Raw genomic sequence first — 15,349 nt, 5'->3', positions numbered from 1 at the left:
CAGGAAAACCAGTGACTTGGCTGAATTTAAGTCATTGGTTAACATGCATGACTAAATGCATGACGCGTAGGACGTAATCATCTTCTTTTTTGAAGTAACGTCTGTATCATATAAGATAAGATAAGATATAAATGCGGCCCGCCATTCCCTAACTTTTCTTAATGCGGCCCTCGACACGAAAAGGTTGCCCACCCCTGATTTAGAAGCATAATATTCGATTCTCTTTTGGCCTATGTCCATTGATGCTTTAAAATCGATTTGAATCATCAGAATGGTGTGACATAATTAATTTAAGTAATAACATAAATTCTAGATCTAGATCTAGGTTGAGTTAAAGGTGGTGGCAGTGTGAAGAATGAGACAGTGCACAAAATTATATCTTTTACATAAAATAATAGCATATAGATAAGATTCTAGATTCTATAGTTATCCACCAAAGAAGCAAAATCATGAATCACCATGATTCATCATTTTGTTGGTTTTGCCTTTATATATTTCTTGGAACTCAAGCGGATGTTTTCGATCCATACCAGTATTGTCTAAAAATAACAAGATCTAGATCAGGACTAGAATCAACCAATGAAAAGTTAGTTTTTACATCCTTTGAGCCTAGCATATTTTCATTGGTCGGTCATTCTCTGTTTACATCCCACAACTAAGACGGATCGAATACTACAACTGGATCTAGTCTAGTCATCTACCTACAGAGCTACGGTACCTAATCAAGAAGTTGAAGAAGACTTGGCTAATTAATGATAGATCTAGATCTCTATATCTCTTTTTCGCTAATGATTGCTTAGATTTAGAAGATCTATTATAGATTTAGATCATTTCTAAGTTTTTAACACTAATAAACAGGAAACCGGTTGAGGTATCATCAGGTATGCTATTATTATTACTTAGATTACTAGTTACCTAGTTAGTAGTATTACTTAAATTACTACTATTATTTACTAAATTACTAGATCTAGATTCTATATACTATGACTATTAATTACTATTATAGTGTCACTATAGTATTAGTAATTAGATCTAGTCTATTACTATTTATAGTATTACTATAGTCTATTAGTATTTAAAATAATTTACCTATTTAAAAGTATTTTATTTAGAATCTAGTATTTAATTAGGTTATTGAAATATTTAGTGTTTGAGCTTACCGTAAACTTTAAAGTAAAGTTTAAAGTAATTAAAGCTAGATCTATTAATCTAGATATATTTACTAATTTAGTATAATAGTATAATTTACAAATGCTACTAACTAATAATAATACTAGTTACTAGATCTAGATCTAATATTTCAATATATTTAGGTTAGGTAATAGTTATTTCATATAATAATCATATAATGGAAACTATTCTATAGCATAACACTATAAGTATAAGTACTATAACAGTATAACTATTACAATAATAATTTAGATCTGGATATACTATATAGTCCTTGTAAGTACTGGCAGATGGACATCATCTGCAGACGTCTTTAAGGTCCACAGCAACAGGCTTGGAAACGGACCCAAGCCAATGTCTTGAATGAGGTCTTAACTGTTTGTACAGCTGCAGCATTGATTGGGTCATTCACCAATGAGTCTATTTATATAGATCTACCCATTTGTGCCCATTTAAATTGTTCCACGGTCAATTTCATCTCATTGTTCATTTCTTCATGCATCTTACCTAGGAGCTTAATGATATCAGGTTCTAAAAAAAAGACAATATTATGAATTGTTAAATATCCAGGTCTTCATCTTCCTCCATCACAGCCTTAGATGTGCCCTAAAAACTTCTTTCTTCTTCTCAAAGCACTTCAAGCCTTGTCATTGCAGTTCCTGTTCCAACTGTACATAGCTGCTTGAGCTCATCTAACCTTTTCAGTGTGGACATTCTATCCTTCTGACGAACTGATCAAATCCCACTTCTGACACCAGTTGTAAATTCAGGGCTAGCACTCAACAGAAGGAAATGAATAATTACACATAAGTTTAATTAACTAAATAACAAATAAGGTAAATAGTGACAATTCATTCATCAGCACACAAAGTTTTCCCTAGAACTTGGCTGGAATCCACTGTGTCTCTTAGCTGGTGCACACCATATGCATTACAGGAACACGAGTTATAACAATAGTTAAAGACACATAAAATATCACTACCATCTGGATTATCAATTTAAAGAAAAATTAAACTAAGCCACCACTCTTTAAAAACATGGCTCTTGATAAAAACATGTTAAAAGGTAAAAAAAAATCTCAATGTTTTACAAAGGGAAACTGTTCAAGAATTTTAAACTGTTAAAAACATTTTGGGTGGGAAAAAACAAAATTTTAAAGCATTGATGCTAATATGGTCTATTTTACTGAAATGGTGAGGTCAAAATAATGATGGTATCTTCGATTAGGAAAGAAGGGTTTCTAAACAGCTTGAGTCCTTGTTTACCACAAAATGAAGCTTTACTTTTAGCTTATGTATGATTTTTACAAGATTTTTATGTATGGCCATATCACTAATCAATTCTGTTGATGGTACTCCTGCAATGATAGGAATATACCGAGGCTTATTGCATATTTAATAAAACAATTTATATTCAGTTCTTTGCTTCATTGACATCTTCAAGTTGCAAAAAATCTTTGTAAACATTTGTAAGAATCTGAGGTTTATATCATTATAGCAGATAATAAAATCAAAAGGAATGCCTTTAAAAAGAGGTTTATATTTACTCAACTTAGTTTGGAAAATGGCGAAGACATTTGTTTACTACTTTGCACAGAAATACTTTTGTTATCTAAAAGTACATGTTTGAATTGATTTTATGCTCCCATGCATTCAATGTTGGAATTCCTGGACAGCTAAATTTGAAACACAATTTTAAAAACTAAAAAAAATGACATGCAGGTAGCCTATATGACTGATTTATTTTGCGAAATTAAACTTAATTAATTTGAAACTACAATGTTACCAATTACAAAACAAAATTTGGATAGAGGAGAATGTTCTCAGTTTCCAAAGCTTTCTAAATTGCAAAAAAGTGATGAAGATAGGCTTGCTTACATACAGCACTTAACAGCTCTTCATACAGAAAAAAAAATTAAAATGTTCTTAAATAGGATAGCAGACTGGGTGTTAAAACCTTTTGTGTGTGTGTAACTCAGCTGTTGGGTTTTATGAGTGTGTAGTTTCTCAACATTAAATTGTATCAATGGATGTGGTCACTCTTCTCCTTGCACTTGTTTACTTCTGCTAGCGCGAAGAACTTACTACTTGCACTTTAGACATAACTCACTAAATACACTCAATAAAGGCAGGTGGTAGCAGACGACGAATTTATTAAGTAAATATTACTTGGCTAATCTAGCCACAAAGGCTTTAATATCAACATCATAAGATACAATATTTATTCCATGTTCAGAATAAACTTCACAAGATACATATTGCAGCTGAGAACTACATATACATCCTTACTCTACATAGGCCAAGAAGTTACTGAGGTTTTCACTTGGTGGTGAGTTACAGACCGATAACTTTTCCGTGCTAAAGGCACAAGATAATCAAGTGACTACGAAATTACTTCATGTCACAGTGAGTTTCAAACGAGTATGTGACAGTGTGGACAAAGTCAAATCACAAACACTGATGGGTCCATACTAATACAGCAGCTGGTTATTGAAATATCATAAAAATGAGGAACTTGAAACAAAGTTTGAACAATAAATTCTGGTTACAATCTCAATTTGATATCCAGCATTATGAGTTGTTGTACAGAAGTTGTTGACTCTTTACCAACCTATTTGGTAGAACAGATTCAGTGTGGCATTAAGAACATAATAAAAAAGACAACCAATAAACTAGACATAAGTGTGATTTGCAGTTACTACTTACAAACATTGAGCCAGATATGGACTCATAAAATCTCAACATTTTGATCCAAGTCATTATTTTATTTCATTTTATTTTAAACAAATCTTATTTATTTAAAAAAATTTTTTTTTAATTGTTATTATTTTTTTTATTTTTTAAGTTGTAATTACTTTGCATTTATTTAGCGTTTTCACTTGGTTGTCCATAATAGGGGTCTATAGGTAAAAAAAAAGTTTATGAATCCCTGCTGATTTAGATCTAATGCCATATATCATACATGACTTAAGGCATAGAAAATTTAGATGATTAAAAACTAGCTAAAATATTAAGATGGGTTAAAATGCATCTTGTTTCCCTAGTGTTAAAGTACATGTTCTGTTACAGATGAAAACTAACTGATACTGTTTAGCATGCTGGGATTCTTTGTATGCGTGTAGGATATTACTGGCTGAATAAATTGTTTTTCTTCTTATCCCTTACACACTACACTAAACACAGCAAAGGGTACTCTAAACCCCACCACCCCCTAGTGTACTTTGTGATGTTGCTTAATTTTGGAAGTGTCTAGACGTTTGAACTAAGTGTTGGTAGACTAACAGTTAGTACATCTGCCTGGAATGCATGCTTTTACTAGATGCAGCTTTAGACCTGGTGATAGCAGAATGTGTCCTTTGTCTTGCAGGTCTGCAGTAGGTCCTTCAAGTGTTTTTGTGTGAGAGATTTTTTGTGTATTTGCTTTTTTTTTTTTTTTTTTCTTTTAGTGTGAATGTTTGTTGATAGTTTATTTTCTTGCCCCGCCCTGGCAATACTTACATTAATAGTACAAAATGTAATCTATATAGAATCCATTTTATGTGCCTATTATCCCAATAATTCCCTGTTTCTCAATATAGTTTTCACATCTGCAAAAATATAGAATCCAATTTATGTGCCTATTATCCAGGGGCGGACTGGGTATCAAAATCGGCCCGGGCATTACCATATAAACCAGCCCACAAACAAATGGCGTCATATCATGGGCACATCCAGGATTTTTTCGGTGGGTGGATTTTTTTTCTACCCCCCCTCTGCAATGTATATGTATGTAACTAATCTTATCTTCTTATATAATACAGATGTTACTTCAAAAAAGAAGATGATTACGTTCTAAGCGTTGTGCATTCAGTCATGCATATTAACCAATGACTTAAATTCTGCCAAGTCACTGGTTTTCCTGGCTAGCTCTAATAGCACTAGGGAAGAAGGAGCATTTGTACAAATTTGTCCTACCAACGAGGAATGTGAATTTATCTTTGTGTCTTTCTGAGTATTTTTTTGAATTTTGTTTTTGTATGTGAAGATTATGGTTCAGTGTTTAATGTATAATTGCTACTTTACTTTTTAGTCTTCTGTCCTGAAGGCTTTCTAAATTTAGTGATTTTACTAAAGGTGTTACTCTAGTCAAGTGTGAATATTCATTTGTTATGAATCTCACTGCTCCATTTTGTGTTTGTTCCAGTTTCTTAATGTTTTCTTGAGTTGATGGGTCCCAAACAGAGGATGCATATTCTATTATTGGCCTAACCAAGGTTAAATAACATTTTAGTTTTATGTTTTTATTACATTTATAAAAATTTCTTTTAATAAAACCTAATGCTTTGTTTGATTTTTTGATAGTTTTATCAATATGGGAATTCCATGACAGTTTTTCATTTATTATAACACCTAGGTATTTTGCGTTTTTAGTCTGTGTTACTGGTTTACCATGAATAAGATAAGTGGAATAAATTTGTTTTAGTTTTTTATGCTCTCCCAGCTGGGTCCGGTGCGAAGCCCGGGTTCCAAACATTATTTCCGTTATTTTAAGCTTTAAAAAATGCATATTCTGGAGTATCTACAGTGCAATTAGCTCGCTACTCTTCCGCTAAAAAATTCAAAAACCAAATCTGCTATTTACTGCACTTAAATAATGGAGTCCAACGACTGGTAGAAAATGATAACTATAGTTTTGCTTTAGTTTTTGTATTGGAGGGGGGATGGTAACCACCAAACACCCTTTGGCTACGCTTGGGAAATTTGGTGGCTCTAGTTTGCTTAAGTTGGCTGCACTGGGGCATTAAGTAAGTTTCCTTTTCAGACACTGAGGTCTGAGGAAAGTAATGATTTGAACCCCCCTCCTCCCGGCTACGCCCATGTGTCATATTATAGGTGTAAGCCTAATTCTCTTCCAAATATATACAGATTGATACGCATCGAAAACTGAATGTATGCTTGTGTAGGATTACATAATGTATTTTATTTATCTAAGGCCTATATGTAGTCTGAAAACTATAAACAATGCAAGCTTAATGAGTTTGAAACTTTTTGGTATTACTTATAGATTACAGACGTTTCTTCAAAAATAAGATAGTTACGTCCTACACGTTCCATGTGTCAAGCTAGTCATGCATGTTGATCTGTGACTTAAAATATGCTAAGTCATTGGTTTTCCTGGCTGACTCAGGCAACCCATTCCATTAAAAGATAAGAGAATGCAGAAGGTTAGAAGGGCATTTACATGTACATTAATTCTCAAAAAAATGATTTAAATCTAGATTTTTTAAAATTAAATAAAATTCCAAATGTGTGAGCCTTAAGTGTAGTATTTTTTAGATCTCTGTTGATAAAAATAATCAAAAAGAAAACTTACTTTATCTGTACAAATCTCAGAAAGAAGAATTCTATACCTATATTGAGTTGTGAATAAGTTGGGTGGTTTGCAATTTTGCGTCTGTGTGTGTGTTAAAGTTAATTCCTATTAAGTATTGTTCAAGAGCTTCTTCTTCTTCTTCCTTCTCATTTTTATGTTGGAACGTCCAGGTGACTAAACCAATACATGAGATAAACTGCGAAATGGTTTCCACATCAGGGAGCTCTCCATATAGTTTTCTTTCTATTGGGGTGTTTTGAGGCCAGTGTCTTGTACGGGCCTCATGGTAAAGAGAGCAGTTTTGAAGGACATGTTGTCTCATTCTGTTGTGTCTTATCTGAAGTCGTAAGATTAGACGTTGATCTTGTCGGGATAGCTTATAATAGGTATCATCTTTCTTGTGATTCGGATGAGAGCTTGTCCATTTCTCATTTATTTTATTTTCTATTAGTTTTTTTTTCATTTCTACAGGATAGAGTGCAAAATTGTGTTTAATTGTGATTTTGTTCTCCCACTCTTGGCGAGTGTGTCAGCCTTCTCATTTCCTTCTAGTTCTATATGTGCTGGTATCCTTTGTATCCGTCAAAAAGCTAATTGTCGCCCCTATTTTTTTTTTCTGCGTTATATCAATGTTTTCTAACTTAACCTCTCTCATCCCTCTTTTTCGTTAACTGACAATGGAACCATCAAAAGACGGGGGAGGGAAGGAGCAAAAGCAAAATGAAGTGCCATCAAACGACCATGCCGACCAGCAAAATGATCAGGCCAAACACAACCTCGAAAACATCAAAGCAGTGGAAGGTCTAACGTTTTGCAAATGATAATACGTAGGCTACAGGATATAGTATAAATTTTGTGATATTCTTGTTGAATTTCAAACAAAATTAAGTGTAATAATAATTTAAAAAAAAAAGAAAACGTGTTCCGGCATCTGTGTCTCGCTGCTGTCATTTTTTATATATTTTTTTAAAAATTTGTCTGCTTTGGAAAAAAACATTTTTGGTCGCGACCAGAGCGGCCCATTTGGTACCGGCCCACCGGGCATTTGTCCATATTGCCAGTCCGCCCCTGCTATTATCCCAATAATTCCTAGCTGTTTCTCAATATAGTTTTCACATCTGCAAAAATATAGAATCCAATTTATGTGCCAATTATCCCAATAATTGCTTGTTTCTCAATAAAGTTTTCACATCTGTAAAAATAGCTCAAATATTTGTTTCATATCTACTGCTCATCTGAGGCATATCATCATAAAATTAATTAAAATTAACTCTATTTCTAAGAGCTGCCAATCATGCACCTTGTTGCACACTTATTGAACTAGAAGTAGATCTAGATTCAAATAAGATGGAGATATATCAAGTCTAGATACAATTCTAGAATTAAATTAATAGGCATAGCCTAGATACATGTTTACTAGAAATATAAATCATAGATTAACAGAAATACAAGCATAACCTAGATTACTAGAATCTAATGTTAAGTGTAAGAATGTCTAGATCTAGCTCTGTATTCAATGCAGTATTGAGCGCTAGTTTGATCAAGTTAAGAACACTGAAGTTTTCAGGATCACAAGTTTGGGTGCCATCTAAACTGACTCACCTCAAAGGTAAAGTCTGGGAGTCAGCTCTAGTCGAGCTTGGAACTCAAGTTCCCTTGATAGGTAGCCAAATGGTTTATGCCATTCAGTCCACAGTTTTTAATGGGTAGATCTATATGAAAATTCTTGATCAAAATGGCACCATTGTTGCTATGTATAAGCCAGAATAGAAATGTAACTTCACAAATAACCAAAATTGTTTTTAATTAATTACTTTATGATTGCTAAATATGGTCTCTTTCAGACCTTGCAATCTGATGATGTTAAGGTCATCTATTTTTTTTTACCAATAGTTAACAAGCAGGGTGTCATGTGGCCAGCACAACAACCAACTGCCTTTACTTTCCCCAACTTAAGTCAGGTATCCATTAGAGTTGGGTGACTCAGTGGTGCCCTAAAAATCTCGAAATTCAAAATCCCAGTCTTCACCAAGATTTGAACCCAGGACCCCAGGTTCGGAAGCCAAGCACTTGCTTAACCATTCATTCACCATGTCCACCAGACTAAATATACTGACATTTTTCTTTGTTAGTTGAAAATAACCAAAAGCACCCTCCTTGAAAAAAAAAGACTTTTTTACTGTATAGTTGACTTTCTTGATAGAAAACAACTGTTTACTTCCATGAGTATGACATAATTTATTAGACAAGCTTAGCTGAAAAAAAAATCACTAACAACTGATGAGATCTAATTCATAAATTCATAAACTTTGTCTTAAATTTTTTTGCAGTGGTTTATGCTAGGAATCTTAAAACCTGTTCAACAATGAATCCAGATGAAATGCGAACCCCAAATGCACCACTATTACCTGGACAAGTGTGTCGTTTGTATAGTATGAGGATGTGTCCATATGCACAGGTATATATTAATGTAATTAACATTTGAATATATAGATTTGTCAGTATCAGTGTATCAAATCAACACTATAGGAAACTATTAGTTTTCTAGTTTATATGTCTAGAGACCATTAAAGAAAGTTTTGTAAAACTATTGATTGTTGGGTACAATATTTTCAAGAATATTTCAATTGACAAGAGACCTAAAAATCTTCAGGAATTAGAAGTCAGTGAACAAACACTGAAGGATCCTAGGTATCACATTTAAAGACTGCATTGCAAAGGAAGAGATTAGAGACAGGGTTACTAGAGCGATTGGACCCTATGATGACCTGCTAACTATAGTAAAAAATCGGAAACTAAAACTCTATGCCCATATTACAAGGTCTTCAGGGAACAGTACCAGGAAAAAGAAGAAGAGGCAGATGGGAAGAAAACATAAAAGAATGGAGGTTCTATCCAAGGCAAAAGACAGAGAGGAATTTAGAAAGATGGTTGACAAATCTTGTGTGGTGCCCCAACAGTCCAAGGGATAGGTAAAGGTGAACAAACACATTTTTTCCTCTCAATCATCAATTAGACGGAGTGGAAATTGAGAATACAATCACCAGAAGGTCAAGAAATATAAGAGGCTGCTTGGTCTAATGATTTTTTGATGGAGTCCCTGAAAACAGCACCAAAGATGCTTTACTCTTTTTACAATAGGATGAGGATAATATTGTAGAAGGAAGGTTACTAGAGAGAGTCTCCAGACAGAAGTGATCTCTGCCAATACAACAGTTATAGTAGCATCACATTCTTTTCAGTACCTAGAAAAATATGTAATCAGGTCCTCTTAGAAAGAAGGACAGATTCCATAAACCTTCAAGAGAAGAATAAGAAAGCAGGTTTATTGAGATTGTTTCTTGATCAGCTCCAATCACTATAAAGTGCATTGTATTAAATGGTGACTAGCATGGGACTCTCTACTGTTAATCAGACATTGCAGATTGCCAACACTTTTGAGGTGGATTCAGCTCTAAAGCATCCCCAATATATTTAAGATCTCATAGAGGGACAAAACCTGTAGACTTTTCCAAAATAGTTTTTTTTTTACAAGCAGTGTCATTGTGCACATACAGTTCCTATAAGGATGAAGAATATGTTCTAAGGATATTTCAATCTATGCTGATGGTAGCATACTATCCTGGCATGACTTGCCCAAACCACTAAAAAACTATATGTTTTTATTAGGACCCTAAAGGTAAATTCTGACCAGGATGATCAGTAGGAATTTTGAAGAATAAATATTACATTTGAACTTTTTTTCAAACCATAAGCATCAAGAAATATGGACACAATTTTATTTAATAATTTTAACAAAATGTTTTTTTTCAACATCTTGTTTTTGGTACGATTTCAGAGAGCACGTTTATTATTGGCTGCCAAGAAAGTTAGCTATGATCTAGTCAATGTTGATCTAAACAAAAAACCTGATTGGTTCTTTGATTATAACCCATACGGTGAAGTTCCAGTGCTCTTGCACAATAACGGCTATGTTTATGAATCCTTAATTACAGCAGGTAAAAGTTTAATGTTATAATGTATTTCTTCATTAAAATATTTCTTTTAGTTTCTCTTTTGGGAAATTAAAGTGGTCCACAAGTTTCTGTCAAAACTAAAAAAAAATTTTCATTTAGATGATCTGACACATAGCTGGTAGATTTATTTGGGGGGGGGGCAGAGACTAAAACTAATTTTTTTTTCTCTCTTTCTCCCACTGAATTTGTAATCTTTTAGAGTTTGGATTAACAGCCTTGAGGTGTAACAATTTTCTCTGAATTTTATTTTGTGTTTTTTTGTGTTGTTTTTTTTTTTTAATTTTTTTTTTAATCTATTCTGTTATTTTATTATAATACAGAGTATATTGAAGAAGCTTTTCCTGAACCAAAACTTTATTCTGTTGATCCTTTGGTCAGAGCTCATGAGAAAATTTATTTCAATCATTGGACTAAAAAGGTAATGTACACAAAAAAAATCCTTTTAATGCCTAGATCATACAATCTAAAAGTGGTTTTCCTAATGCATGCCCAATATCCTGTCTCAAGAACAAAAGCTCATACATAAATGAATATGAACAGAATTTGTACTTTTTTAAAGTTTTTATTTTAAAAATGTATATCAGTTGCCATTTGGTTTAGTTAATTATCATGAGTCACAACATCTTATATTGCTTTAAATAAAAATAGAACCATACACAGCTAATTTTATACTATGATGTAACTGTTCCTTATTATTCTAGGGAATACCAGCATTCTACAGCTTGCTAAAGATGGGTTATGCAGAGCCCGAAGCAACAAAAAGATTGCACCAGCATGTTGAGGTGATGGAAGGTTTTTTGAAGAAGCTGGGCAAACCATATTTTCATGGTCACACAGTGGGTTTCTCAGATTACATGATTTGGCCTTGGTTTGAGAGGATACCAGTTTTGAAAGACATTAATGGTAAGAAGCCTAACTTGCCACTGTATGAGATATTTTCTTGGTTCTGAAAAGGGTGAATTATTTTGCAGTAAAAAAATTTGCGCTGTATAAAAGCTATAAAAAAAAAGTATAAAATGCATCTAAAGGAAAGATTGCAAACATAAGACTTAATTTATCATAAAGGTTTAAAGGAATGAGAAAAAAGAAAGCAGGTTAAAATGTAGCTCTCAAAATGAGGTTGAAATGTTCAATGATTTTATCCAGTCTTGAACAGTAAAGAATATTTTACTTGTTTGTTCCAAATAGCAGAGACTTACTAAGATTGTTTTATTGGTGGGTAAAAGAGCATGATGACCTTGACTCAGTTTCACTTTGAGCAATAATTGCAAAGAAAAACTTTAAACTTACAAACTTAAATGGAAGAACAGAAACATTACAATAGTCATCTACTACCACACAAACTCACACAGGTCACATGACCAATATTAAGGTCTACCACTTAAACAATCAAATTGATGTGGCTTTAAAAAGATTGAGGAACCAACCATTTCCTGTGTCTTTAAATCTTGTCAACAAATTTCTTATGTCTTGCAAATCTTGCTTTAATAAACACAATGTGCCCTCTCTTAACCAATTCAATGTAGCGAAAAAATGCATTCTATCCATTAATTATATTAATTCATTATTTGTCACTTTTTTTGTGTGCAGACTTTAATATTTGTCCTACAACATACCCAAACCTCACAGCATGGATTGAGAGAATGTGGAAGGATCCAGTCGTCCTAGAATGTAGGATTGATCCAAAGCTAATGACGGATCATTATGCCCAGTACAGAACAGGAAAACCAGATTTTACAATTGGAGCAGAGAAACCTGCACAAGTGATTCAAGAACCCTTGGAAAATTTAGATGGACTTAGAGATCCATCCACAAGAGACAGAATTAAGAAAGAATAAAATTGTCCATTTATGTAAAGCACTGCAGTCAGGAAATATGTTCCATAATCAGTCCTTTTGAATGATCTAACTATAGAGCCTGTTTCTAAAATTCAGTATATGGCTTATTTTGTAAGGGTAAATACATACATTGTCTTTCCAAGTTCCATCAAAGCATGGAGCAGTTAGCCTGGATATCCAGAAAAAAAATATAATGTCATACTTACACGAGCAGTTATTTAAACAGATGTGGTTAGAAATGAAAGCCTGTAAATTATCAGAAGATTTGAGATGTAAAGAAACATTGTAACAAGACGATCCAAGTATCGTAACATTTCATGCGTATCTTTTCCATAGCAATATTATTACTTGTATATTATATTGTCCTAATCAAGTTAGTATTGCTTCTATTAGTCTGTTTTCTAAATATTAACACCCAGTTACTTCTTTATGTTAAAATCACTTTTTAATAAATGTATCAATGTCACTGTTTATCGCTACATATTCTACTAATTTCATTGCATCATTGAAGTAAAATTTATGTTTAGGTTTTATTCTTCATATCAGTTGTCACCACAGGACATGTGGCAAAAATTTTTTTTTTATATTTATTGATATTAACTCGATATTATTATATTCAGTCTATATTGTTAAGACTTGGCAGTGAACTAAAGAAAATAACTCACAGATTCTCAGGTCATTGGTATCTTTCTGATTGCAGAAGCACAATCCAACTGTTATCAGTCAATACTCTCAGGAGTAAATAACTTCACAATACTCCAATTAAAATTTACATATCCCAATTCTCTAACACAAAAACAATCCTCAATTCTCAGTTGAGAAATCAAAAAATCATAACAAAGGTTTATTATGACATTAACACTCCAGCTGATGCCATTTACGCCCATGACCATAACAAAAATTACACTACTTTGCATGTGAAAAAAATATGGTTAGTCGGGGTAACAGGTTTACAGTAATGTATTAAATTGTTTAAAGTCCTGCAAAAATCATTCTGCCTGGCCAGTAATAAATACAGATAACATAAGATTACTATCAATATTCTAGCTACTTCAATTTATAAATATATAATACTTTTCGGATGTGAGAGGGTTAACTTGTTTGTTACAGTTTCTTTTTTTTTTATAATTTATAAAATGTAAAGTATTTTATGAATTGTGTGATTTTCCTTCAGTTATAATTAATAAATGTAAAATCCATAAATCTTTGATTAAAAATGTTCTTGTTTGAAAACAATTTTTTTCTTAGAATTTGTTTTTTTTGTTTAATCTATTATTGATTTGATGCAGTTTGGTAGATCCAGTTATTTTCCATGAAGCTTTTAATGTGTTTATGACTATTGTGGAATTTCATAAAACAAGATCAAAGAGATCTTTCATTGCAAGAATTGAATCTCAGGACAGAGTAGTGTAATCTTATATTTAATTTTTATTGTCAGATCTATTGATGAGGTGTGGTGGCTGAGCAGTGAAGCGCTTGGCTTCCGAACTGGAAGTCCCTGGTTTGAATCCTGGAATTTTGTATTTCAGGATCTTTGGTTGCCTCTGAGTCCACCCATCTCTATTAGGTACCTGACATTAGTTAGGGAAAGTAAAGGCGGTGGGTCATTAAACTGGCCACATGAGACCCTCGTTTATCGTGGGCCACAAAAACAGATGGCCTTTACATCATCTGCCCTATAGATTGCAAGGTCTGAAAGGGAAGCTTTTTTTTTTTTTATTGATGAACTAGATTAATTTACAATCATTTTTAAAAGTTGAGAAAAAAACTAATGTTTGGATATCCATAACTCAAGCATCTTTACCGTGCTGTTACACTGGCCTCTTTTTTAATTGTGATGAACAATATTTTTTTCTCATTCTTTAATTTCTACATATTATTTGGGATCTATACAATCATACTCAATAACTAATGCATCATTGTAATAGTCTTTTACATTAGACTGTATGAATGTACTTCTAAGTTACACAAGGGGGTTATGTATATATATATATTTTTTTTTTTACTGCAAATTTTCATACAGACCTTACGTTTGTGTTATTAATTTTATTGTTTAATTATATTTATATAAAATTCTTGTTTAACTCATTGATAATTCTGTTATTTGTGACTTTGTTTCAATATTGCATTTTGGAAATTAAAAAAAAGACACACTTATATGTAGTGTGTGTTTATTTTCTACAGTATATCTACTTCCATTGAAATCAGTGTTGATTGTTCATGTTTTTCTAGTATTGTTCAACTTTCAATGAATCAGACCAAAGATTAGTCATAAATAGCCTATACATACCTTTTGTTTACAAACTAGTTGTTAAAGTGTGAATAGTAAAGTTTCAGTTTTATTGTATGTTTGTTTTTGTCAGTTTTTAATTTGAAATTACCTTTTAAGTTTCAAAAAAATACTTCTGTGCCATCTTCCTTAAGTATACTCTTGATATGTTGCATAAAAGAATGGTTACCACCTTGATGATAAAGTGAGTTGTTCATTTTAGGGTTTAATTCTGAATTTAAATTTTATTTAACATGGTGTCAGCAGTGGGATTTAAATCATTTTGAAATGTAGGAACATCATCAAGTTCTGTTGTAACTATTTTCTGTGGATTTTACAACAGAGACTAATCTTTTTGTTGCTAAACAACTAACTATAATGTGCTGTTCTGTGATTGCTAGTAATTTGCTAATATACAAAAGGGAACCATAAAATTTCTGAGTGGTGCCATGGCCTGATGTCAGAGCAACAAAAACATAAAGCCTTCACAGTCTTCAATAATTTATCCGCTCCAGCCAACATGTCACTATTTACAGGCTTTTATAGCTGCATATACAAAGACATCATTATACTGCTTTTTTATTTTGTTCTAACAGTTTTTGGCATTAATTATTTTATCCATTTATTTTGGATTAATTTTGCGACGACATCGCCATGCCCAATACTTTGTCTTTGGTTTCTCATCCTGAAGCTGCGTGTAACAG

The 15,349-nt window shown here is 32.7% G+C and overlaps 1 protein-coding gene across 4 annotated transcripts; it reads left to right on the top strand.

The window, feature by feature from the left end:
• Nucleotides 1-645: 645 nt before the first annotated feature.
• On the top strand, nucleotides 646-14,723 carry LOC106068082 (glutathione S-transferase omega-1-like). 4 transcript variants are annotated; one of them, XM_056015620.1, is made up of 7 exons: nucleotides 646-871; nucleotides 3,406-3,498; nucleotides 8,853-8,980; nucleotides 10,361-10,520; nucleotides 10,859-10,956; nucleotides 11,240-11,441; nucleotides 12,129-14,723. In XM_056015620.1, exons 3-7 carry the CDS (start codon nucleotides 8,888-8,890, stop codon nucleotides 12,374-12,376), a joined length of 801 nt encoding a protein of 266 aa, XP_055871595.1. In that variant the 5' UTR covers nucleotides 646-871; nucleotides 3,406-3,498; nucleotides 8,853-8,887; the 3' UTR covers nucleotides 12,377-14,723. The 4 variants fall into 4 exon arrangements, with proteins under 4 accessions (XP_055871595.1, XP_013082828.2, XP_055871594.1 ...); XM_013227374.2 differs by lacking the exon at nucleotides 3,406-3,498 and having other exon boundaries at nucleotides 647-871; XM_056015619.1 differs by lacking the exon at nucleotides 3,406-3,498 and having other exon boundaries at nucleotides 647-881.
• The last annotated feature ends 626 nt before the right edge of the window (nucleotides 14,724-15,349 follow it).

The sequence above is a fragment of the Biomphalaria glabrata genome, chromosome 17, assembly GCF_947242115.1.
Source record: "Biomphalaria glabrata chromosome 17, xgBioGlab47.1, whole genome shotgun sequence".
Taxonomy (NCBI): domain Eukaryota; kingdom Metazoa; phylum Mollusca; class Gastropoda; family Planorbidae; genus Biomphalaria; species Biomphalaria glabrata.
This window is presented reverse-complemented; position numbering and strand designations above follow the sequence as displayed.